This window comes from Cyprinodon tularosa, unplaced genomic scaffold (genome assembly GCF_016077235.1).
Source record: "Cyprinodon tularosa strain WSP-4 unplaced genomic scaffold, ASM1607723v1 ctg22, whole genome shotgun sequence".
Taxonomy (NCBI): domain Eukaryota; kingdom Metazoa; phylum Chordata; class Actinopteri; order Cyprinodontiformes; family Cyprinodontidae; genus Cyprinodon; species Cyprinodon tularosa.
Genome location: NW_024038821.1, coordinates 1234465 through 1262298, shown reverse-complemented (window position 1 = coordinate 1262298; position 27834 = coordinate 1234465). Strand labels below are relative to the sequence as shown.

Genomic DNA, 27834 nt, shown 5'->3' with positions numbered 1-27834 from the left:
ATACAAAAATAATGCAGATTAAAAAACTGTTTCTGACAGCAAATTAAGTCTATCTTTCAACAAGGCTCCCTGTTAGGGTGCCACCAATTAGGAACTACAAGCATTAAAACATGTTAATCTGCTGATCAATGTGCTTACCGTAACTGATTGCTGTGTTCAGTTTGTTTAACATTTACTGGATGAGGATTATGTGCCAAAACATGATGGGGGAACATATATAAACAGCTGCAGAGCAGAAAGGTGAATGGTTTAAAGGTTTATTGTGTCATTGTAAATCGACATCTATTGGGCCAATATAAATGTCCAACAGCTAAACAAATAAACAGCTTTATGGTGCTAAAGTATTCTCCAGTTTATGAGCTATCTGTAGTGTGAAAAACATTTAGATTCTTTAAAGTAGTGGTAAGACCGTGTTACTGTGCTCTTCAGTAGGTCTGTCATACAAGGCTTTAACAGTATCAACATGCAATACATGATGTAACCAGTTACTTTAAGTATACAAACAGTGACTTTTAAAATGCATTTACTTATGTGTTGACTCTGTTTATAACCAGGTGTTTTTACCCACATTTTAGCCTTTAGAAGTCTTTACGGGTGCAAACTCCAAGCTTGAATTTAATACAGTTTCATGATTGTTGTTGGTTGAACATTCACAACATTTAACACAGTGCTTTTTACTCATCCTGCCAGTGCACCAGAGGACCCCCGTTATCTGGTGATGAAAAGAAAATGCAGAAGATGATTTTCTATCCTGAAAAGATGAGAGTTGATAAGTTTGCTGTCTTAGATTTGATGCATGTCCCGATTCCTTTACCCCAGAGTCACTTTGTTGACTCTGTGATCTCCTGCAAAGTTTCAAGCGCTACTTCTTTGGACTTGATGTTAGCGCTAACCATGTAAATGTTGTTGTCGTTGACGCTGTCGGTAACCCTGCACGGATTGGAGCCTCTGCAGAGCCATGACAGCTGCTTCACCTCCCTTTTGAAACTCTGGCTGAAGAAGTAGTAGATCAAAGGGTTGTACACGGTGGAGCTCTTCGCAAACATGCAAGGCAGCAGACTGACCTCAGGAGGGATTTTGCTGCTGTCATTCAAAATGGACCAGAGGCTTACCAATCCATAGGGCGCCCAGCAGCCTATGAAGCCAGCGCTGATCAAAACAGCGATCTGCAGCAGAACATCAGAACACAGTCAGTAAAAAAGATGTCCCACTGGGTATGTGGAAATATAACACAAATACTTAAATGGTTCAAAGAAGATTTCTTTAGCTGATTGTCTTAAACATTTCTGTGTTTTTGGTTTCAGGTTCTAAAAAATGTGACTGACATCATTTGACATCAGTAAATAAAAAAGGGGTCATATCCCTCCAGTCTGCACATCACTCAGTCTCAAGATACAACAGGGGTCAATACCCAAAGGTATCTGCAGTCATGACGTATACAAACAAAAGCTTATGCATCATGTATAATTCTCAAACTACATACAATCTCTAAAAACATTAGTTAAGGAAATCTATTTACAGTATATATACATTTAGTTTTTATACATCTTAACATTGAAAATTAGTTTATAGATGTAAACTTCAATACTAAGTAAACTCTAATATTAGCTGCTTTATTTTGTTGAAAAATCCAGTATAAATATTTTGATTGGATTTTAACTGAAGATGCATAATCATTGAACTGTTATTTGCTGTTTTTTTATAGTCAATAGAGAATGGTAAGGTCATATTTATACAGGTAGTATTGGGGATTAACAGCTCTACCTGGCAATCCAAAAACGTTAAAAGAAACAATCCACTGTTTCCAAGTTTAAAGACGTTTCGCTTCCCATTCAGGAAGCTCTTTCAAAAAAATGTAAAAAAAATCTACCCAGCAACAGATAAGATCAAGGGATGTGATTTATCTATTATCGTATTTTCGCGACCATAAGGCGCACTGTACTAAAAGGCGCAGTCTCAGTTATGTGTGCCATTACTGTATTTAACACACACATAAGGCACACCGGATTACTGTATAGGGCGCGGGTTTTATATACGTCTACTGCGTATTTAAAAATAGAGCGGGAGCAAAACTGAGTATGTTTGTGATTTATTCATTTATTTATTACAAAGTATTAATCAAACCTGGGAGCTGGCCGTGAGACAGACACATCGTTGATGACACAGAGCGCTGTGATCACTCCTCTGAAACAGTTTAAATATCTATAAGTTAATGTAAATTTGATTGCTCTCATTGTTCTACTAACAACTAATTGACTGTTTCCTTTAAAATCTGACTTTTCTCAAGTTTAGAAGGGTTTTTCCATAACATGTATGTCTCTATTTTGACCATATGTTGAGTAAATAACAAAAACAGCACATCATTATATTTCATTGTGTCAGCTGTGTTAAATACTGAGTGCATAAGAATGTGGTCTCCTCCCTGCCTTATTATATACATAGGCATATCTAAAGAATATAAGTAACAAGAACCTATTAGGGTGGTGGATAAGAACATATGTTAACAGGGATGGAAAACTATTATTTAAAGAATAGAATGTATATATAACCAAAGAAAATGTCTGTAAACTGTTGCACCAATTTACATTCAAACCTTTTATCAATATGTATGCAACTCTATGTGATTAACAGTCTTAGAAAACACATTAGCATATATTTACCATTTTACATTAGCTTTGTCAAACACTAAAGCTATTTCTGCACACAAGCTGCAGGAAGGCAAATCCCATCAAGCAGGCTGTAAGTTTGGCGTTTTAAAAAACTGTGCCAGGATTTAAAATAGGGTAGAAAAATATATTGCACTAACTTTTTTTTTTTTAAATTCTGTTCCTGTGTTTGAAACAAATTTCCCCAAGGAAGCTGATGAAATTCTTAGTGACCCTACGTGCTCTCCAGCCTTAAAACGGCAGCTTTCTGATCACAGCTTCTGCTGTCTGATATGTAAAATCCTTCGAAGAAGACCAAAATTTGTTCCTTAAGCTATTCCCCTGTTGAATTTTAAAGGGTTTAAATAACTTAAGATTCCAGCTTATGTCGTGGGGTACAGTGCCTGTTGCATAATTTGCCGCTTATTATGCTGTTTTTGATGTTCAGCTCTTTGCTCTAATTGTACTTACCCCCTGGGTACAGTATATTAGAAGATTTTCTGACTCTGAACACTGAAACAAGAAGTGGTTCTAATGTAGAGGAGATCTTAAAAACAACTAATCTTCATTGTACAAAGCAACTGAGGGAGGCAGAAGAATTTAGAGACAAAAAAAATGTCTTATAGAGAGTTCAGAAATAAATGATTTACTGAAGATGAAAAATCTGCATTTTTTCAGTTTTCATCATGAAATAATCCTAAATCAACATATTACATAAAAACTTATTATACTATCCAGTACATTTTCATTTAAATAGGGACTTGTTGTCTTCAGAACAATTATATATATAATTAGAAGTGAAACAATTAAAACTCAATTTACTGCCTTTGAAAAATTCTCCTGCACTTATAAGAAAAAAAAACAAGAACAGAATCAGTTATTGATTTAGAAACACATTTCAGAACCTCCCTCTCTGTTAAGAAATTTCTTTTTCAATATTTTCCAATCATTTCAGAATCTAGTGAGTGAAACAAAAAGCACTTCCAAAAAACTGCGACCCTTTGATGATCACTTAATCACTTAATGGTCATTTTTGCTTTATTTCAGTTTGTATCACCTCTTGTATCTGGAACAGGGCTGCATCTAGATAAAAATAGTGCATGCACACTGCTTTAGGAATTTTTCCCACAAAGCGTTTCTTAAACTGAATCATTATTATTCTTTCCCATCACACTCACATGCGTTGTTGCTCTTTTACGCTCACTGCAGCGACACTGATCAGTTGACTCCATCAGAAGGTCTCCCCCCTCTCTAACAATTCTCAAACTGTTTTATCAGCTCCATAACGACATCTAATCTCCAAGTCCTCTTCTATTAACCAGGGAAATGTAACGGCTGGTAGGATACAGTCAGCAGTTTTCATGCAGCTGTCATGCATAGCAACATGTTTACTGTTTAGTCCAGCAAATAAGTGACATAAATGCTCTTAGCTCAAGAAAACTTAATCTAATTAGCTTTAATGACCCCATTATGCTAAAAAAAAAACACACCTTAAATGATGTCTTGATATCTTTATCAGTATTAATCATCAAAAGGAAACTACAGGGTACTTCTATATGCTGGCATATTCAGGTCATTAACAAGTGTGATGACATTTGAGCTGAGCCAAATTGAATATAAGGCAAGAACCAATCATTTTAAAACCCACAGTCCTCTGAGTATCTCATGAAAACAAAGCTTGTGTTCTTGAGACAGCAGCTTCCCATCATATTAGCAAGAAAATCCCATTAATGAGGACTGATAATACTTGAAATCATTCCTTTTTCCATCTGAATCAAATAGTTGTGCTTGTTAAAAGGTGGAACTCCATTGATTTGGTCTGAATTTCTTTAGCTCCAGAAACTGTCATTAATTAGGTCATAAAGAACAGTACGGTAACTTACAATTAGAAGCCTTCGATGCAGTTTGATGATATTGGGGACATGTTTGTTGGTCGGAGACTTCTTGTAGGTGAAATAAAGCCTTATAGCTATGCCAAAGTAGCAGAAAACGATGATGATAGAAGGCATCAGCAGGTTCATGGAAAACAAAGAGATGACAAAAGAGAAGCCTTCATGTTTCATTTGTCCCCAGGCGAGAGAGCAGGAGAGGCCGAAGGGCTCCGGACCGTACCGGCCCCAGCCCAGAATAGGGAACAGAGCCCAGATCAAGGCGTACAGCCAGGTCCACAAACACAGTATCTTCACCTTCTTCCAACTGATCTTCTCCTCTGCAGAGAAACAAAGAGTAGCAGGTAAAAACATGTATTATTTTCATCTGTCTGTACAACGATCTCTGGCTTTCACCTTTATTTTATTACCAGAATCTATTTGAAAAGAAATGACTACAGATCAATGGAAACATTTCCAAAGAGGGTTGCTTTGAAACTATAAGATACTTCCAGTCATACCAGTGTGCACACTGGAGTTTTGACTTTATGCATATGATCATCAAACACAATTCCCCCAACAATGTTTAAAATGTCTTTATTTGATAATATACAGCTAAGTTTGCTTTGTCTGTGTTTCATGAGACCATTTCCCGAATCACCATAAAGAGGTAGATTTCAGCAAACAACTGTAGGATTATTTCTTAAAGTGAAGCTAAAGAAATGTCGTCAATGAAGACCATGGCTAACAACTAAAGATCAGTATGTGACAAAAAGGATTAAAGCGTTTTCTTTCTTTCTTTTATGTTTTTATCAGAGTCAGGTTTCACAGCAGGATTAACTGATTAATATTAAGCTGTTGTGACAGCGTTTGCTATTTACTGTCTATGTTGGAGCATCTAAAATTGAAATCACATGAATCTAAAGACTTGGACATCTGCTTATATCTGACTCTCTATGAATAGTGAACAGATGTCCTGAATATTGTAAGAGTGTGCCATTTTTTTTTTTTTTTTTTTGCGCTGTTTCCCCACAAATTGAAACAAAGTCCAGTATTTGAATGTTTTCCCCCAAAATATTCAACAGTTTTTTTTCTTAAGTTTAATTAAAGCAGAGCTGCATTTATTGTCACAGAGCCAAGCTGGCTGTTAATTAAAATACAAAGCATTGTCCCACGTCATGACCAGCCTGCGCACCATGCTCTTTAAATAAAACACAACAGGGGTCCGTAACAAAAAGCAGATTCAAATCTGCAATGCTAAATTGATCTAGACTAAAGTCGGGAACTCTGAGTTTTCGCTTTCACAATGGCTTGTTCAATCAAGTCTAAGTAGGTCCATCAGAGTTAAGTGCATTTGTAACAAGTTTAAAAAGCCATCATTAGCAGAGCCCCGATTCGATGAGTCACTATGAAAACAGGCAACAGGAAGGGCCTATTTCAACCCACTGGAACTAGAGATGTTAATTAAGAAATGAAAAAGAAAAAAAGAAACAGAAGAATGCAGCTGCAGCTGTAAAGGAGGGGCGAAGGAGAAGATTGTTGCTCAAGTGAATGCATCAGTTTATATGAAGTGGGTTATGGCAGGTCTTTTTATATTTCAGAATCAGAATCAGATTAATTGTGACTTGGTATTGATGGTGCAGATAAATTAGATATATATACAGAATACAGAATCTATAGCTATATAATTTCTTAAAAGCACTCTCCTCTCTGTTGTTTCATTTGTAGATCACTAAAATAAGATTCTTACCAGATCAAAATCGCACCCCTAGAATTAACTGTAATAATATATTTTCAAAATTACATTTTTGCAGGAGAAATTGAATTTCAGAAAAAAAATCATAAAATTATGCTAGTAAGAATGAAGTTGTATATACCTAGAAAAGTTTACAAATTTAAGGTGGACATGTTGACATTAGACTCAATATATATTTATGATATCTGAAATACATTTGTTCATAGTCAAAATAATACAAAAGCTGACCGGTAACAATAAGAATATGGAGATCTGATATTAATTTCTAGACACCCAGAATGTTTCTTCTAGATGTGAAGAATGTCACTTTGTTTGAAATGATGATTTCAACAAGTGAAAACGTTTTTTTTTTCAGATATCAGTAATCCATATTGAGTTTTACTAATACATATTAAAATGGTTTGCCATAGACTGTTGTCACCACAATAACAATATGGGTTTATTACTTGAATGGTAGTGAATCAATGTATCTATTTAGGTGAAATCATCTGGCAGTGGGTGTAAATGAAGAATAAAAACATTGTTCTAATAGATAGAACCTGTTCATCGTCTCATGGGTTCTCAGTTTGATTCTGTCTCCCATTACACAGTAAATACTGAGTTGCCCTTTCCAGCCGCCTCGGATGTTTTCAATCCCATAAATGGTCGTTATTAGCGGGTATCGGTGTCATAGAATGGCTTCAGATTGTACCAGTTGGCCCAGGTAGTATCACCGAGTGAATCCTAATCCTGACCCTATTAGTACTAGTTTTAATTCTCTGTAAAAAATTTGCTGATCATTTTTCAGTAAGATCCTTGTCAAATGGAAATGCAGTGAATCTAATGTGTCTAACGGACATATATATATATATATATATATATATATATATATATATATATATATATATCCGAGTTTGCTGAACAAAACCTGCTACCGACCAGTTTACCTCTGGGGAGAATGTCACAATGTGACTGAAACAGAGGTTGACCAAACTCTCTTCGTGAAACGGAAACCACAGAATTTCCCTTTTTTCAGGTTTAGAAAACTTTCAGTAAACCTACTTCATGAAACGGACCCCAGGTAAAGGATTTTAATATACGGTATACAAAATATAAGGAAAAATACATAAAAAAAAAAAAAAAAAAAAAGAAAATGTGAAAAAAAAGACTGGAACTGTTTAAATAGAGTGAGGTCAGAGAAAACTGATTCTCAGAAAGACCTCTTTTAAAGGTTATTTTTCTATTTCTTAAGAGAGTGTGAAGTAAAGCAACGCTGAAAAAGTGAATTGCATAATAAACATAAAAATGGAAAAACAGCCTCCGTCCCACATTGTCCTAATAATCATTCTTGTTGTTGTGCATTTGTCTTTTCGAAGCTCAAAGAGGCTCACTATTTCACTTTTTCTGTTTTTCTGTACTTCTGAGCTCCAATCATGAGTAAAATGCACAGTTTATTTGGTTTTACCTTACAATTTAGGGATTTTATTTTGTGTTTTGCCCAAAGCGGATATGTTTAACAATGTCACTGTGTCTCTTTTTCTGTCTATCGCATGACTTTGCCACTAAATTGCTTCGTAGGTTCCAAAATAGATCTGGGTCTACATTGGTTGTTGCTATTCAGACACAGTTAAAGAGACCAGACCCATGCATTTCACTGAGATGTAATTGCTGACTGTCCATCTGATCGGACTCTAAATCATGTCCAGTTTGTTTTAGCCATAAATGTGGAAAAAAACACCATACTGTAACTAATTTATTCAAATGAATCACAAACACAGAGAATCTAACAGTTCTATTACAAACACTTTGCTTGACCAAGTTAGGCCCCTCTTTAGCACTATATAAAATTGAATTCAGACCAAATGGAATTAAAATCTCAAATATAACCATATATCTTTAATTTTTATTCCAAATCTTGAGTTTCAGAATTGTTGGTGCATGCCCTTGTTGGTGTTTATATTTGCAAATATAGACTAAATACAAAGAAAGTGGGCTAAATAACAGAAATGTAACTGTGAATTTTTTAGTTTGTTAAATTTTTATATTTGGCACCCCATATACATTAGTGTGCCATGGAATGCATATAGAACATATTATATTTGAAAAGTGCTTTGGTTTGTTGTGTAGCCAATATATGTAATCCCCAAAGTCAAAAATGTTCTTGGATAGATTTTATTTGTAGCTCATCAGATTAACTACGTCTTTACCTAAGTAAACTGAAATCCATAATTACTCCAAAATGTTCTTTAGACAAGATGTGCTTTGACAAACTCTAGATATAAACCTTCTTCCACAGCGAAAACCAGTGGAAATCAGCAAACAGGTTATTACACTTTTAAAGGATATAAGTCACATTAAGCCTGGAAACGCTTTGTTATCAATCACCAATTACGTCTTTTTCTGTCTCCAAAACCTGGCATCTATGACTGAAATTACTATGGTTCTATAATCTGCTGAATGGGACCAAACATAAATGCAGTTCTTATTTGACACATTTGTTTGGCATATTGCTTTTTCGTATTATAAAAAAAAAAATCATGTCTTTTGATGTATAATTATCCCAAAAGGTACATCACATGTCCCTTCTTAATGTTCCCTCACTCTGTACTCCTGTAATGCTAACCACAAGGCTCTGAGCTGAGAGTACTCCACCTCCATCCATGTGAAATTGTCCTACTCTAGGTGTTGTTAACAGGTTTGTTAAAAAAACAACTAATTACATCTAATGTATTATATTTATTGTATATCCGAGTTTCCTGATATACATATTTTGTGAATTCTTATTTGTAACCCTTGGCTGAGTGGTAACGCCTGTTCTTTAATTGCGTAGGTTTTCTTTGTGTACTCCAGTTTCCTCCTGCACTCCAGATTCATGCATGCGAGGGTAATTGGCCACTCCAAACAGCTCTTAGGTGGGAATGCGTGTACAAGGTCTGTGTGTCTCTGTCAGTAACCTTGTACATAAAATAAATAGGACCTCATTTTTAAGTTGTAGATTTATAGATTTTTTTTCTCTGTAAATCAGTCACATCTAAAAAAAAAAGATGTCATTTTTTGACAAAAACAACTTATTGAGGTAAATAAGGCAATATTTAACCTCATCTTGGTCTAAAAGAAAAGCCAGACTTTTTGGATATTACGCTGTTTATTCAACTCTTCTTTGCTGGCTATTTGGAAATCTGGTAAAGATCATTTGATGTCATTTCCTGTGTGAGGGACATAACTTCGTGTGCTCCTGTGTTTTAATACTTTATAATTCTTCAGGAGCAGTTCAGACTCAAGTACTGACACATTTATATTCAGTTATTAAACTGAGCCACAATGCTGCCAGCCTAATGCCTGACAGATGCAAATTTAACATAACATTTCTCTTTCAGCAACTATTTAACATGGCAGCACCACAATACTTTGAAAGACTTCTAGAATGTTTTGAAGTAAATTATGCCAACCTGGTAAAGCAATCCTCCCCCTCTACAGACAGAAAATACTTAACTGCACGTTTGCTTCTTACATTAGAAATTGAAAAAGAAAACACTGCTTAAATTATAATTTTTTTTCTAACCTAACAGTCCTTAATAGGCATTTGAATTATAAGCTTTGTTCTTACTAAATAAGAATTTGTCTCCAGCCACAAAATAAAATCTTTTTAAAAACTCCATATTATAATGATTAAGGGGAAAATGTAGCCTGCAGCTATTAAACTTTTAGTTATTCTGTTAAAGAAATCCAGAAAAATTGCTTAAGCTAGTTGTTTTATAACCTTTATATTTAAAAGCACAGTCCTACAGTATGTTCTATGTTGTTAAACCTACAGGAGAGCCAAAAGAGCCACAAGCAGTTTTCTCAATATTTATTTAAGACGTAGGTTCCTCCGTGTGCTGTTTTAAAAATACATATGACCTTTAAAAAAAGCATGTCTTTCTTTACATTGGAAAATTGATGAAAAAAAGGGGGTCCATCCTCCTTTAAGTCTGCACTTTAACAAACCAGCACATCAAAAGAAGATCCAGATTTAATATGAGCAAATAATCTAGATGAATATAAAGAAATACGGTTTTCTGTATGCAAGTCATTTGTAAAACCATCTTAAACATCAGAAAGTCACATCGATATTATTTTAACATAATTCTGCACAGCTTCACAGCATTATTTTCGTTGTTTCTTTATTTTATTACATGACATTTTGTTGTAGATTTTACCCTTTTTTTGGGATCACCATCAATCATAAGAAAGTCTTGACTTATTAGACACATCCGTTTAATTTTGAGACATGTAAAGAAGGTAGGTGGCAGGAAATCAGGCCCAAATTATCAGAGACCCTTTTCATAGCAGGTTTACCAAATTCAAACGTAAATCATTAACTCTGAATAGACCTACCCTAAGCTTTGAAACTCTGAGTTTATTTCAGACCTCAGAAATAAATTTACACAGTCAATACTAAGTAGCTGTGCAGTTGTTTTCTGTAGTGCTGTTATTACACATCAATGTGTTCTGGCTGATGTCAAGTTCTGTTAAATACCTGTGTAATCTGTGTAAGTCTGTGTAATCCTGCAAATGTGGACAGATACAATCTGAATGTATGTGATGAGTTGTAAAGTGAAACATACTCATGAAGATAACTGAATAAGAAAGGACATCTATACGTGGTCTGACAACCCTTTCCCTATAAATATCTAATTCTCTGTGACTTAATGCTCGTCACAAGGACATGCTGTGTTTTTTATTTTAGACACCTAATGTGTCTAATGGAGCTAGTGAATGATTTATTCTCTAGTGCTCATGCAAAACTATGACAGAACTCTGCTAATTAAATCAGGAAATAGAATTATTGAATTATTATTACTGGGTTTAAGGAGGGTGGAGACACAAAGACATTCTGAGTATACTGAAAAAAACCTGCCCCTGAGCAGGTTAGCTTGGGAGCAGGTTTGTTACTATGGGAGCAGAATGTTACTGTGGTAACAGAAACAGAGGTTGAGTAAACTTTTTTTGTGAAACGGAAAACTCAGAGTTTTCAGTACACCTGCTTCGTGAAACGGGCAACAGACCTTGTGTGGTCTGTTGACACAAGAGTTAAATAAAATTAGGATTCATTGCTCCTCTTCCAGTAAGCAGCAGCTTAATCAAGCGTTCTACAGCTGGAGGCTGTCGTAGAAGAACGTTCACACAACAGGCCAAGATGACCCAAGTATGACTTTTTCCTTCTATGCAAAACATATAAGATGTTTTCACAGCAGCCTACTGGCCCAATTCTGATCTTTTCACCTTGCACTAAAATCAGCTTTGAGCCACTTCATATGTTGAAATGAACTGAATACCTATTTGATAGCTCTTATAAGAAATACCGGATATGTAACATGTATGCAGTTTTAGTGGTCATGTCACATTTAATCTGACTTTTACGTCTTTGCTTTGGCTCCTACAACACATCATTGTTAATAGTTATGCTCTGCTTTTTCTTACCTTCATCTTGATAGATGAAGGTAAGAAAAGACATTTTCGACTTTGAATGCTTAACAGCTAATATATAAGATATTAGTACAGAGATGCTGGCATGTACTATTGTTTCTGTAAACAGCAAGCTACTGTGTTGTTTAGTCCTGTTTTTCATGCCTGTGGGGCTCTGAGTTTAGAGAGGCTCAGACTAAAGTCTGACAGAAGTGGCTTGTAGACATTAGTGTACATTTTTAATTTTTTTTTTTTATTTAAGCAAGGACTTGGAATTGACCATCCTAACTAATAAACATCATAACATAATCTAATTAAGTGGTTCCCTTGCAGAGTTCCCACCAGTTTACAAGACAAGTAAACTTGTCTTCCCCCCATCTAAGTAAAGAATACAAGCACAGAAAATGAAAATTCACTGAATAATAAACTACAAAGCTCTTAATAAAGAGAACCATTAACTTACAAACGTCTATCTGAAATAAGTTTGGAAACATGAACTAACATTGTAAAAACCAAATAAAAAAAATAAAGACAGAATATGACTGTTGGGATCCGGAGGCTTGCCCACCAGAGGGCGCCAAGGATCCCTTCCTGGGGTTTGTCTTTCTGTTTGGTTTCTGGGTTCTGTCTGCCTTTCTCCTTCAGAGGGCGTTCTGGGTCTCCTGAAGTTGGAACTGACTTCACCAGCTGTTTCTCATCTGCTCATCAGGAGACCAGGATATAGGCAGTGGCAGGACTACACTCCAGCGCCAGAGTGTTAAGCCAGTTATGGTTAGCAAGCCTGAGCCAACCAGCCTGTCTGATTCTCTGACTCCCCTGAAAACCTGAACTTGAATCTAACCAGTTTTTGTCCTCTCTGCTTCTTAGGAAGAAACCTGAGAGAACCCTGGAACTCTGGAAGAGTTTTTCAGCTGAAACCTGCCTGCCTGCTCTCAGAAGGTCTGCTGAACTCAAACTATCAGAACCTGCCTGTCCGCTCTCAAGAAGAGAACTGGAAGAAACTCTGAACCTAAACACTGACAAGTCTGAAGTCGAGCCCTGCCGTTGCCTAGCCCTCTGCCAACCATCTGCCTCGGACCCTCCTGGTTCCCTCCCTCAGCTGCTTAGCCTGAACCACATCACAGGTATAGACCTGCACAACTCCTCTGACAAGATCATCAGCATCCTGGCTAATCTAACTGTCCCCATCTGCAGAGAACCCTGTTTGACCGGTTCTGGATCTGATTCCCTGCATCAGCCTGAAATATTCATTGTTGTTTCAATAAACTGTTGAACTTTTATTCCAGTCTATGTGTGTGTTCTGCATGTGGGTTAGGAACCTAAATCCCATCATGACAATGACAGGCATAAACAGAAATAACTAACATCGATTAAAAAAACTCCAGGCAAAATTATAAGCCTTAAAGGTAAAAAAAATAACAGGTAAAGTTTACTATCAAAGTAGGGCTGCAACTAATGATTATTTTGCTAATTGATTAATCTCTTGATTAATTTAGCAAGTAAACGATTAATAATCCGATAGCAAAAGGTTCCTTGAAGAAGCTTTTTTTTTACAGAATTAAACCAGGTCAAACTTGAGGAGTTCTGGATTGAGCTATTGACAGAAGAAAAAGTTTGCTTTCATCTTAAATACAAAAAATAATTATATATATATATATTTTACAAATGTATTTATAGTTAGTTATATTAATTACTGCTCTTAGTGGGTTTCTCTGTCAGCTAAAGGCATGTTTTAGGCTCTCAATCGATTACTATATTACTTGAAAATTATTAGTAATTGGATTAATCATGGTAAATCCAGTTGTTTCAGCTCTAATTAAAAAACAATCAGAAAGTTTAAAACTAATACACTAAAAAAAAAAAAAAAAAAAAAAAATGAATAAAGTTACCTTTACTTTAAGCCAGTCATTTCAGGGTGTGATTACTTACTTGGAGAGTGCAGATTGAGGGACACAACAAAACGCACAATGGCCATGACGGTGAGGTTCATGATGCTGGCAATCCCAAAGAAGAAGCCTGCCAGGCCGTAGTAAATGCAGGAAGCATTTCCACCAAGCCAGTGGTGACTCCAGGCAGAGGCAATGGCCAGGGGATACATGGTGACGGCTGTTCCAAGATCTGTCACGGCCAAATTCACACTTAGCAGCTCTGGCGGCTTCAGCCTTGATGATCTCCTGAATGCCATGGTGAGGACAAGCAGGTTTCCCACAACAGAGAGCACAGCTAAGACAGAAGGGAGAGAGAGAGAGACAGCTGAAATGGAGAGAAACTTTATGCAAAGATCCTTAGATTTGGATTAAAATGAAGCAAGGGAACACAAAGTTACTTAAAGGGAATTACTAGAAGCGGTTATTATTGTTTTTTAGAAAGGTGAAGGAGAGAAAAATAAAGTCAAAACACACTGATCCTATTTCCTTTGATCATTTTGGCCTGAACAGGATAGAAAGGAGCATATCCCAGCAAAACCCTGGGAAGAGCCTAAGCAACCTGTCGTTATGTCACATGGACACTTTAGTGCTGTGATTACACATAGCAAAAAATCCTTACATTTTTTTTCTAAAAAAAATCACTATTACTGTCTTTCTGTTTCAGAAAAGATATCTTCATACAAACTTTTGCTCCATTATAAAAATTACGTTGATTACATTGTTTAAAAGTACCAAGCATTATGTGTTAGAATTATGATGTGTGAGTCTGTTAACCCTAATAATATTTGTCTATTGCATGTCAGAACTAATGTTTTCCTGAGTAGTTTACTTAATTAGGACAGTTCTTCTGTCAGGCTATATGGTTATCTTCTTCATTATATACATAACACACAGAGTGGATCTTTCTTAACAGTAAGTTTTCTGTGTTTTTATCTGGGACACTGTGTAATAGTTTTATAATGCTGGAGCCATGGATGTCTCCTCTTTTACAAACATCTATGATGTAATGATGTGATGATGTGGCTGTTGAATAAAATGCTTCTTTAACTGTGATTCGAGGCCGAATCCAACGAGAGGTTAGCCCGGTTGATAAGCGCTGCCTCCTGTTAGTCAGGGAGACTTCTGTGGTCTGAGTAAGAGTACAATTTCTGTCAAAATCTGTTGTCATTTAATACATATATATTATGTATGTATGTATATATTTATATTATATTTGTCCTGAGTGAATCTCTTCTCTGGAAAAGAACTGGAGAGAGAAAGCTTAACACAGAGATTTCCTTAACATACCAAAGCCCTGAAAGGCAACTGAGAGAAAAAAAAAATCTTATCAGGAAAAGTTTTTTTGATCTTTATTTCCAAACCTGAAAATGATTTATTATTATTATTATTTTATGTATTTAGTTTAGGAACTGCGAAACTGATTCTTGGAAACCAGGCCTCTGACTATCCGTTTGAAGAATACAGCTGTCATTGAATTCTCTTGTTTTACCAGTGTTACATTGCTTGCAACATTTGATATCCAAGCATTAAGGCTAACATCTGGACCATTAGATGACATTCACTCTAGATCTACAGGAATTATATTACTCCAATAATTAATGAAATAATAATAACTTTACACAATCTGAAGGCAGAAACAGGAGAAATTGCACACCTGGATAGTGGGAACAAGCTAGAAGTACACAGAAAGAACCCAAATCTGAAATACAAAACAGTGACCCTCCGGTCCTAAATATTTTATCTGAATGGCTGCACTGAAAATAATCCCCCTTCTCAGTTTGTTTGGTAAGCTTAAAAATTGCAACATAGATGTTTGGCAGATTTGGATATCTCTTAAGAAAGGCCACGATATTGTTCCCTATGGACCACAGTGGAACTACTGTTGCTTTGCAGCAAGAAAGTCTCAGCCTGTGTGGGTTCTCCTGTCCTCTGGTCTCAGAACAAGAATATGATTATTAGCTCAGTGATTGCTTTTAAATTGCCCTTAAGAGTGAGTCTGTGTGCATGGTTGCTTGTCTTGTACATCTCTATTCGCATCTCCAGAAGGATGACTGAGATGGGATCATGGAAGCATAGAGGGCTGGATATACATCCTGCCTGTTAAACCAAGGTTCTTGAAATGCCAGAAATCCAACAAAAGTCTTAGGAAACTAAGGTGGTTGGGTACAGGTGACAAAATCTATGTTACACAGATTTCAGATCAAGCAAATCTACCCTTCACTGCCCCTTCACCTAAATAATACTGGAAACATCTTACCTTGCATGCAGGCAGTAATAGTAAAGACTGTGACTATGTGTTAGGGGCATTCGCTGATTTAAAAAAAATGATAGGATTCTTGAGTTTTCTTATGGCAGATTGCCCGTCAGGGCTGATGATGCTGAAAACTGATGATTTCTCTGTGCTCCTTTATTTTCGGAATCAAAACCACTCAATTATCCTAACCGGTACACTCACAAAGGAGCAGATTGATGAGTGCTTATTTATTTGGTTATTTGTCCGTCATGAGACCCCATGATTTTGGTGTCTGGGAAAATTTCTCTGAAACAAAACAACAGACTGAGTGCACCATATCACAGCCTAAATAAAAGCCATACCTGTGTGCATAAACAGTCAAGCCTGTAATGCCTCTAACTGTGAGAGAGAGTTTAAACCAATACCCAATGTTGAATTCCGAAAAGTGTTTTTGAAGCAGAATGTTTCCAGATAACAAAATTGACGAAAGACAAAATTCTGAATCTATAACAACCCATATGAAGTAAATGTTAGGGTTACCAATAAGGGAATGCAAAAACAGCTGTTCTTAAAACACAACAGTATATAATAAAATCCTTGTTCTTAGTTTAGATAATGTTGCTAAATGCAAATGTAGTGCTGAATTAAATAGTTTCACAGTTATCTGGGAACATATGATTTTCAAATTCGATTAAAAATGATCCGTTTATTTCGGCATCCTTATTTTTCAGGGTTTTATAACTCCAGGATGAATTGATTCAACATTCCTTAACTGGATAAATCAAGATCTTGCAAAACATCTGACAGGCTAATGGAAAAAATTACCAAATCACTTATTTAGCTTACAAGGGGCGCATTTGTTCTTGCTAAGCTGCAGCTTTCTAAAACCGTTTTCACCAGAGCATTTGACAAATATGGGAAAAGTCCAAAACTATGTCTTTGTTACTATGGTGACAATTATTTTCCAAATACAGATGCACATTTACAAACATTCCAGCAGATATAACGAATGAGAAATAAACCACTTAAAAAACAGAATGCTGTTATTCTCAGTTACATTTTCATTGGTATTTTCATCCTTACAACATGAGGAATAGTCCTGGAATTAAGACAGCACATACGGCTTGGCTGCATTTTCTCTAGACTTTAGACAGATTAAGTGTAAAATCCTTTTGCCAGAGTTGTGCAAGTCTGATAAGGTCATCTCTATCTGGTTTGTCAGGCCATTCTGAGAATAGTTTGCTTGTCCTTGTATATTTCAGCTTTTTTATTTACGCATTAGAGCATCCAAGTGCTACAACATATGTCCTAAACTAATTGGTTGGACTATATTAACTTTAGCTTAGCCATATGTTTCTATGTTGGTCAAGCAACGGGACTGTGAGCTCCAACTCCCCATAAGCCTGATCAGAATAAAGCAGGCACAAAAAAACAGTGGGATTGAAGGTCTCTATCACTATCATCCTCAGTAGACAAATACATTGATTCCAACACTGTAAAGCTAAGTATTGCCCATCGGTGATGGATTGTAAAAACAGTTTGAATCCAAAAAGGTTATTTTATTAAAGGAGAACATGCAGCTATTGAAATACTGAACAACGTGATTGCACTAATGAAGCACTGAAATTTCAGTTCAAATATTGGCAGATATGCATGTTGTCTTTTTAAATATCATTAACAAAATTTCAGCAAAGAATAATATTCTAAAAATTTTTTTATCCTAGACTGGATTTTAATAGCCCTTTAACGTTAAGTGATATAGGTAATCTTATTTTTGTGCCTGTGTAGGATCATCCTTCAGAAGGACTATCAAGATATCCAGATCTGCGCTCCAATTCAGTCACGTGGGTCGGAGTAGATTATTGAGTTTCCACCGCCGTACTGGAGTCAAAAGAAGTGATAGATGACTGTATAGCCTATGCGCAAACAACAGAGTGTAAAATACTTCTGATTTGCTATTGAATGTTAATTTTTTTCTATTCTGCAGATTTTTTTATTTAAATTTGTATGAGAAGCAGATACATTCAAAAAAACATCTAAAACTGATAAAGTCAGGTTCAAACACCCGTGAAATGTTTGTGCTCTGTGTTGGCTAAAATATGGCATTGTGGACTGAACTTGAGTATATTGCTAGATATGCATGTATTCTGGGTTTAAACTCAGCTTACTTTAGAGTTTGAGCAGGATTAATGGGAACAGGAACTATATAGATGGCAGTGGCTGGGCTGGGGGTTGGGTTGGATGTTGTACCTGGGGTAGGGGGTCATCAGAGGGTGGAGAACACATTGGGGTCAATAGGGGAGCTGGCTCCCTGGAAGAACCCTGTTCTCATATTCTTTGCTCCCCATCTCAGATGCTTCCCCCTCACCTGCTCTGTCACACTGCCAGACACATAGGATCTTGGGGGAAAACATCAGCGTGAACTGTGCCTGCATTTGGGTGAAGGGACGCTCGGGGGTGTCTGGCGCTTGGGCTGGGATGCCGTACTTGTCCTGGGGAGGTGGACTGCCTGTGTTGAGATTTCCTGGCAGCCATTGGTATTAGAGGATAGAACAGATGTAGGAGCCTGGAATGGCTTTGATTGGCTGTTGTGGGGGTGGGCTCTTTGGGGTTGGCTACATACTCTGGCGTCTATGGGGGTGGGTGTGCCACTTATGGAGGGATTCCATGGAGGGGCTCTGGCCTGCAAATCAGGAGATTTTTGTTGTAGTTCGATACTTAAAATTAAAAAAAAATTATTCACTAGATCAGTTATACGCATTAGGTTTAAAAAACCAAACCTTGTATGTCCTTTAGACGAGGATCCAATCAAAGAATTATTGGTGTTATTTCACAGAGAATTCAATATTTATTGGGAAAGGATTATTAGACAACTCAGTTGATAGGATATGAGATGTATTTGGTTTGTATGAGAATGCACAAGTACAAATATAAATTTAGAAACAGACTCCTTCTCTTGTCGTGTTGTCAAACACCTTGGGCTTATGGCATAGGAGCTGGTGGGGGTGTCTGGGGAAAGAGAGAATCTTGGTGTCTCTACTAAGACAGCTGTCCCTGCAACCTGGTTCCCAATGAGCAGCAGACAATGAGTATAAGTACATAGAGCAAAATGCGGGGTAATCCTCACCAAAGCAACAAGAAAATTGTCAAAGCAGTCGTGTGTCAGAATAGCCCAGTGAACGGGATTCTGCAAGACTCTCATACTGCGTTTCACCAGTGCTGATCTAACTGAACTTTGTTTTTGTTTTTTTGTGTTACTTTTGTGAAAAAAATATCAATAATAATTTTTCTGGATGATTATACTTATTCTGTTGAGGTAGAAAGCCTCAAAAGATTTCTACAAGCCAAAAGTTAATTTGAACTCTGAACCTCACAAAAGACTCACTCTGGGACTGTAAAGCAAGAAGCACAGAGGCCAAATCAACTTCCAGCTCACTGAAAATTACCTTCAAGGAGGCAAATCTAAGCCAATATAGCTCTAAAAACTCACTGAACAAGAACAAAAAGGAATCAATGGGGACACATGTTACCTTAAAAGTGGCTTTTCAACACTTCTATATACACTCACTGGCTAGATTTAATTAGAACTAATGCCTGCAAAGCACAATTAATATACAAAAGAACTAATAACAAAACAATTCACTTGCTTTTGTTTTCTTTCTACTAAATCTAACATTTCCACCACATAAAGGGAATTTATAGCTGATAGGACAACTGCCCAACAAGCCGCAGGGATGCAGTTTGTTGTGCAAGACAGAGATATAAACAGGGACGCTTTAATCATTCTAATGCTAACAGAGCTCAATATTGGTCTATAGCACTCTATTGACTGGGAGGGATTATACAAACGGAAGTGGTGAGTGGATGCAGCATGAGAGTAAAGGTAAATGGTAGAAACTGAATTATGCATTACTATTTGAAAAGGAATTAAAGAAGCATCTCCTTTACTTACCCTGTGGCTTTCCACAGAATGCAGCCCCTACTTTATAAAAAAAAACCTCATCAGGACATAAATGTTTTATTAGTTTGGCCATTTAATCACTTTTTTTTAACAACTTCAATGATCAGTACAAACAGGAATTAAATGCAATTTTTGAAACAATTCCTGTTTCTTTTGATCCACACACACAAAATGATTTAAAAAAATCTAACATATATACATACATATATATATATATAAACAGTCTGTAGGAGGGAACAGAAGCATTATCCCACTGTTTTGCACGAAAGCTGACTAAACATTTCCTGTTTTGAGTCAGTAAGGGTCACAATAATCCTTTCTCTTTGCAAAACACCAAAATACCAATGGACTTATCTTTCTTTCTTCGAATTCAGAAGTTTATTAGGATATGTTATTGTTAGCATATGGAAAAAAAAACTTTACTGAATGACTTGGGTTAGACATTTGGGTATCTCTCCACAAGTTTCCTTTAATTGCTTTCTAGAATTAAATCTATTCCTTCTAACAGAAGTAGAATAAATAAATTGGGTTAGTAGATCCAATTGCTGCTTAAACACACATTTCTTTAACCCAATCTTCCTAGATGACTCATCACCACATTCAATCATTTAAATCCTTCTTTAATAAACCAGTAAACTCATTATTTTGGAATGGGTCTTTCAAGTGCAGTTAGTCCCTAGTGATCCCATTGAAGTGCCCCAGTCTGTCCTGCTGTGATTCAGCCACAGAACAAGATGTTGCAATCACTAGTGCTGCCCAGCTAATTGCATCTTAAAAAGTGAAACTTGTATATTATATTCATACATTACATACAAACTCATATATTTCAGATGTTTATTTTGTTTAATTTTGATGATTACAAATGACAACAAATGAAAATCTCAAATTCATCATATCAGAAAATTAGAATATTGTGAAAAGGTTCAAAATTGATGGCCCCTGGTGCCACACTCTAATCAGCTAATTAACTCAAACCACCTGCAAAAGCCTTTAAATGGTCTTTCAGTCTAGTTCTATAGGCTACACAATCATGGGGAAGACTGCTGACTTGACAGTTGTCCAAAAGACGACCATCGACACCTTGCACAAGGAGGGCAAGACACAAAAGGTCATCGCTAAAGAGGCTGGCTGTTCACAGAGCTCAGTGTCCAAGCACATTAATAGAGAGGCGAAGGGAAGGAAAAGATGTGGTCGAAAAAAGTGTACAAGCAAGAGAGATAACCGCACCCTGGAGAGGATTGTGAAACAAAACCCATTAAAAAATGTGGGGGAGATTCACAAAGAGTGGAATGCAGCTGGAGTGAGTGCTTCAAGAACCACCACACACAGACGTATGAAAGACATGGGTTTCTGCTGTCGCATTCCTTGTGTCAAGCCACTCTTGAACCACAGACAGCGTCAGAAGCGTCTTGCCTGGGCTAAAGAGAAACAGGACTGGACTGCTGGTGAGTGGTCCAAAGTCATGTTCTCTGATGAAAGTAAATTTTGCATTTCCTTTGGAAATCAAGGTCCCAGAGTCTGGAGGAAAAGAAGAGAGGCACTTCATCCACGTTGCTTGAAGTCCAGTGTAAAGTTTCCACAGTCAGTGATGGTTTGGGGTGCCATGTCATCTGCTGGTGTTGGTCCATTGTGTTTTCTGAGGTCCAGGGTCAACGCAGCCACATACCAGGAAGTTTTAGAGCACTTCATGCTTCCTGCAGCTGACCAACTTTTTGGAGATGCAGATTTCATTTTCCAACAGGACTTGGCACCTGCACACAGTGCCAAAGCTACCAATACCTGGTTGAAGGACCATGGTATCCCTGTTCTTAATTGGCCAGCAAACTCTCCTGACCTTAACCCCATAGAAAATCTATGGGGTATTGTGAAGAAGAAGATGCAATACACCAGACCCAACAATTCAGAAGAGCTAAAAGCCACTATTAGAGCAACCTGGGCTATCATAACACCTGAGCAGTGCCACAGACTGATCGACTCCATGCCACGCCGCATTGCTGCAGTAATACAGGCCAAAGGAGGCCCAACTAAATACTGAGTGCTGTACATGCTCATACTTTTCATGTTCATACTTTTCAGTTGGCCAACATTTCTATAAATCCTTTGTTTTTATTGGTCTTCAGTAATATTCAAATTTTCTGATATGATGAATTTGAGATTTTCATTTGTTGTCATTTGTAATCATCAAAATTAAACAAAATAAACATCTGAAATATATGAGTTTGTATGTAATGTATGAATATAATATACAAGTTTCACTTTTTAAATGGAATTACTGAAATCAATCTACTTTTTCATGATATTCTAATTTTATGACCAGCACCTGTACTGCTGTCTGGGCATAGGGACAGTTTTAGCCAATATGACAAAAAAGTGATTTTTAAAAACTTACAGACTTCAGCTTTCAGTTTTAGTCATATTAATTTTAACAAGAGTAATTAACTAAATTTCTCCCAACAGCCCTTTAGGTGGCAGTAATATGCCTAATGTGTATTTTTAACCGTGCAGATGAAAATAGAGTTGCAGCTAGCACCTAGATTTCTGCATGCAAGAAGAATGTAGCACTTTTTCACACAACAGTTATTGTAAACTCCTGCAACAATTGACTCGGGACAAGCCAGATTTTAATGACATGGAAAACTGAAAACCTTGGAGTGGAACATTTACATGATTAAGGTTATTGTAAAAGGAAATTGTAATAAAATTGCAGTGAATTGCAGTGGCAATTTAGATCTGATTCAAAGTTTGTCTCATTAAAATCATAGATTTTATAAATATAATTTCCTAGCTATTGTGAAATCAACAAGTTTCAGAAATGATTATATAGATAAAATGATTTCCATTGGAGTTTAATGCTTTGTTAATGCGCTGTAGTTTATTTAATCATATTTTTTTAAAGTGTATAAGAACCATCCATTATACTCTGTTGGCATGTCTATAATTATACATTTGCTGTTTGGCTGATTGCTCAAATTTATTTGTTTTCTAAGCATTATAAATAAACACAGAAGTGGGTAGAGTTAAGCCTAAGAAAAACTTTTGGTTAATGTTAATTTAAGTTTCTTAAAAACATGCAATTGAATAAAGGCTTTACCATTTGCCCTTTTTCCATGTGTAAAATGTCTTTTTCAATTGTCCAGTAATAGATTTTTTTGTGGTTTTCTAACATGAACCACATCTTTTGAAAAAATATGAAATTTTAATAAAATGTAAATTTTAATTTAAAGCCATCTTGGCTTTGCTCTGTGTTTGGATCATCATTGGCAGCGGTTAGTGTACTTTCAGCCCAGTTTGAATGTGACATTTAGACCTAACTGTCTGTATGTGTCTTTGGCTGTTATGTCAGGGCTGGAGGCAGATGTAATGTGTGAGATAGCAGGAGGACTGTCAAAGCCACTGTCATCTTAGCTGATTACTATTCCTCCATCTGGAGCTTTTGCACATTACAACACTAGAGGAGAAAAGGATGTGGTAAAATAATCCTGTTGTGTAAATAACAGATTCACAGAATTGCATTCGGATTTACAACGGATGAGTTGCCTTGAGATATTCAGATGTCTGATATTAGGAATTTCTGATGTTACAGGAAAATTATTTTAGGCTAATATCAGCAGACATGTGTGATTTACCAAGCTCTTCCTTCCTTCAATACAGCACATGAAGATTAGTGAATAGCTCTGCTAATGAGGATTTACTTAGAATGTTGTTAAAAGCTATCTGCAAAAGTTAGCTACCTTGTACTAAAACTTCCCCAACTAAATTATAGATTTGATGAGTTAATAATAAACACTATCTTTAATCTGTCCCCGATTCAGGCATAAGCCCAAGCTAAGAATCTATTGATGAACTTATCTCCCCACAGTACTGCCCTGCTGCCTGCGTGAGGACAAGAAGTTCTACTTGTACCCGCAAAAGCAAAATCTGCAGCTCCATATTTCAACCTTTAACAATTTTATCTATAAATGCCCACTGAGCCCTTCATCTGTCCAATCTGCCAGTCATGATCAATATTTTATAGGTGGGGGACAGACCACTGAGAACTTTGCATTAAGGCTCAGCTCTAGCCCGAGGGGAACACTACATCTTTCTGCTTAAAAACAATACCCAGGAGATGGCTTCCATTCCAACTCCTTCACAATCGGTTGCAAAGATAACAGAATCACGTCAATCTGCATAAAGGAAAGGCTAGACAACACCTCTTCAGCATTATGTCTTGAAATCCTGTTCATGAAAGCCACATAAAAAGGTCAATGAAAAGGTCCAGACTTCGTTGCAGACCAACATATGCTAAGAATATTCTTCACATTTTGCCAAGAATGCAGACACTGCAGTTATTTTGTTTATACACTGATAGTTCTTTAAGAAAGCTTCCCCCCATATTATGAGGAAGCCCTCCAAAGCCCTGGAGACACACAGTCATGAGCCTTCTCCCAATCCATAAAACACAATTGGACCAAACAACCAAACTCCCATGACCGCATTATTATTTCTGAGGGGGCTGATATCTGCCTCTCCTGGGTTTAGGGTGAGGGGAGTAGGTTTGAACCGTCTGTCAAATCAACAACATAACTTTTACAGAACAGAGAACTAAGACAACAATTCAAACCTCTCTCAAATCTCCTTTTTTCTATGTACTAGTTCAGGGATAAAACATGTTTTTGAGTTTAAATTAACTCTAAATGTATAGCATTTAATGTAGCTCCATATGATTCCCGACATAAACACATTTGCTGCAAGATAAATCATCTATATCCAGCATATTTTACAGTGTGCCAAAATGACCAAAAGAAATAATCAATATTTGTTTTGAGTGATTACTTACCTAAAATTTTACTTTTAAGTTTAATCTATGCATCAACATAGACAAGATTGCAAAGGATTTTCCTCTGCATTCAAAGTAAAGCTAAATATAAATACACTCATAAACAAGCACAATAAGAACAAGAGATGGATTTTTAATTGAGAGCATGTGGTAAATAATTTTATACAGGCTAATTATTCAATTAACTTAGACATGGCTTAGTTTTCTTTGCACTTCCTTTCTAAGTGATGATAAAAAGTTTAAGGTAAGCCCCAAAGTCTCTGACAAGACAGCAGAATTGACGGTACAGTGTTTGCTCTTTTCTGAATGGTGTTTGACAAATTCATTCTTTATGATTTATGCAGCCAAAGGTTATTACTTAAAATTCTGCAGACATGTTCTGCAGCTCCAAGAAAACCACAGTTCTCTCTTCTATGAGTGCGAGTGAAAGTAGACTGAGATGCATGTCAGAAGCAACAAAAATACATAATAAACAATGAGTCATGTTATTGCTTCAATTTGAATTTTACATCCAATAAAAGCAAGGATATTAACAAATAAATTGGGCATTATATTGGCCATGGTCTGGGTTGTTGCTGGTGGTGTAACAGTTTGAGAATATATTCTTGAAACACTTGGGCTTCTTTAAAACCTGAACTTCATTTTAAAGCAGCCGCCTACCTAATTATTGTTTCTAATGATGTCCATCACTGAATGATTAATGTAACCCTTTTTTCCCCAAGGCTACCTTAAAGCAGGGCAATGCACCATGTGACAAAACTCAAATAAACTCAAGCTATTAAATCAAGAAAATTCAATGTACTCGATGGCCTCTTCAGCCAACAGATTAGAATTCAGTAGGACACATTTGGGATATGGCTGAACAGGCTATTTGCATCATGGATCAGCTGGCAGATCACCAGGACATCACCTCAAAATGGACCTAAATCTCTTAGGAATGTTTTTTACACTGTATGTCAACAAGAACTGATTCATCTTCTATGTAAGTGCCCACTGTATTTATGCCAGGATAAAGCTTAAATCTCTCTCTCTCTCTCTTTTTTTTTTTATCTTACAGCACTGGCGGTCCTAGACCAAATGTAACAGGGGGCCAGGAGGGGGCCAGTATGTTTTCACTGGGGCACAGAAAAGCATGATATAAAAAACAGGGCAAGGGATTCAAATATACCTATATAACAGCATGAAGTGAAATTTATATTCAATTAGATTTAATTGAAATTAAAAAAATGTCTTATTAGATCCATACACATTCATAATTTAGGAATTTTACATATTTCTGACTTAATTTAAGCTAAAATTACAGTTTTCTATAAAATATGAATTAGAACAAAAAAAAATTCAGCTTAAAAAAAAGAATAAAATAAAATTTAGCAGATGAAAACTTGGATCCTATCTCAATACCACTGAAGCTATCACTTTATTGTTTTTAAATGATTAGTAAAACAGAATTTGTAAAGAAAAAATATGAAATTGATCCAAAGGACCTATTGGTAACCATGTCTGTTATATCATCAATAGAATTTCTTTGAGTATTATGTATTCAGTACAGGGGCCATAACAGGGGCCAGGACATGTTCTACTGGCCCCTGTCTGGAACCACCCATGTCATATAGGTGATTGAAGTTTATATTTATGGGTGTGCATTTATATTGAATAACAGTGCAATATAAAATTGTTTTTTAGGATGCAGATAAAATATCTCATATCAGGGACCATCCTCAATATAACAACTGAGTTTGAATAGCAGTCTTCTGACTGATTCCAGCGGTCTATTTGTGCGTAATTCTGTCTCTATTTTAGAAGCCGATTATAAACCCATAAAGGTGGTATTTTCATCAACAGGTATTTTTTGAAATTTACCCAGGATCAATTTAGAAAGGCGGACAAATAACATCTGCATTGGTTTACCTACGATTAGACGTCAGGGGACAACATACCCAAACATCTCCCTGAAAGCAGGACAGCTGTTTTTTCTGGCTGTGTCTAAACAGATCGAAATATCCTGAAGCAGCTGACATAAAGTGTAAAGTGCGACTGCCCGGATATAAAAAAAAAGCGAAATCTAAGACAGAATAATGTGAATATTTTTCTGATAAAAAATAAAAATAATAATAAATAAAATAAATAAATAAATAAAAACTATTCGTGTCTTTTTTACTTACTTAAAACCAGCAGATAGCATCCTGTGCCGATGTCCAGCGCCGGTGACAGCGCTGAAGCGTAAATGTCCATTGGGAAGGTGAAAAAGACTTGTTCTTTTTTAGAAAAGAAGGGTCCATGCGATATTTAAGTAAAAGTCGGCCGCTGCAGGTGCTGCTGTCGGGTCTATCGGTAGGAGCGCACTGAGCCAAGGCAGGAGATTGCTGCTGTGCGCCCGCAGCCAGCGGGGTGCAAACAGGGAGATCGTGCGTTAAAGGGCAGAGCTGCTGTCCAAACTGTGCAGCCTCCCAGATGGTGCTGGGTGACTTAACCTTCTGAGAAGGAGGGACGGGTTAAAAAGGGCAGGAGACAAGCTTTTCTGATCCCACACACACAAAAATAATAATAAATAAATAAAAATAAAATGTATATATATTTATGAATAAAAAAAATAAAAAATCAAGTATCTGGTGAGTCAGCAGTTGGTAGACCAGGACTTGCTAAAAACGCATTAATGATCTTTGCGCCTCCATGATGCCACCTCCTTCCCTCAATGAAAACTTGAATTATTATGCAATGTTGACAAAAAACTAGTTAGAATATTATAAAAACTATTTATTCAACAAATGCCTGTTCAAAGTCTAAAACTATAAACATCAAACAAAAACATCTTTAGTGGTAATTAATTTCCCTTACAGCTAAATACCCCAAATTCAATATCTTAAAAAAATGATGATTATTGTAGAAAAAACACAAAATAGAAAAGAATAGAATTCAACTTTATTGTCATTGCACTGTCACAGTATAAAGCAACGAAATGTGGTTTGCATCCATCCAGATGTGCTATACAGGATATAAATATTATTACAGGTCTATGTACAAGCAAAAAGTAATAGTTAGGGATTGTAAAAAGTTGTGTATAAATATAAATATGAATATGGGAGCTACATGCACAGATTATACAGAATATACATAATAGGAAAAGGATTATATATGTATTAGCGGGTTTATAATACAAGATAAGTAATGGCAGATAAGATTTACAGATTTTATACAGA

General features: G+C 36.3%; 1 protein-coding gene across 1 annotated transcript; it reads right to left on the bottom strand.

Annotated features, from left to right (window-relative positions):
• Positions 1-586: 586 nt before the first annotated feature.
• On the bottom strand, positions 587-27106 carry opn8b (opsin 8, group member b). The gene is made up of 4 exons (XM_038286024.1): positions 26800-27106; positions 13626-13919; positions 4529-4854; positions 587-1166 (listed from the first exon to the last, which is right to left on the bottom strand). Exons 1-4 carry the CDS (start codon positions 26867-26869, stop codon positions 822-824), a joined length of 1035 nt encoding a protein of 344 aa, XP_038141952.1. The 5' UTR covers positions 26870-27106; the 3' UTR covers positions 587-821.
• Positions 27107-27834: the final 728 nt, after the last annotated feature.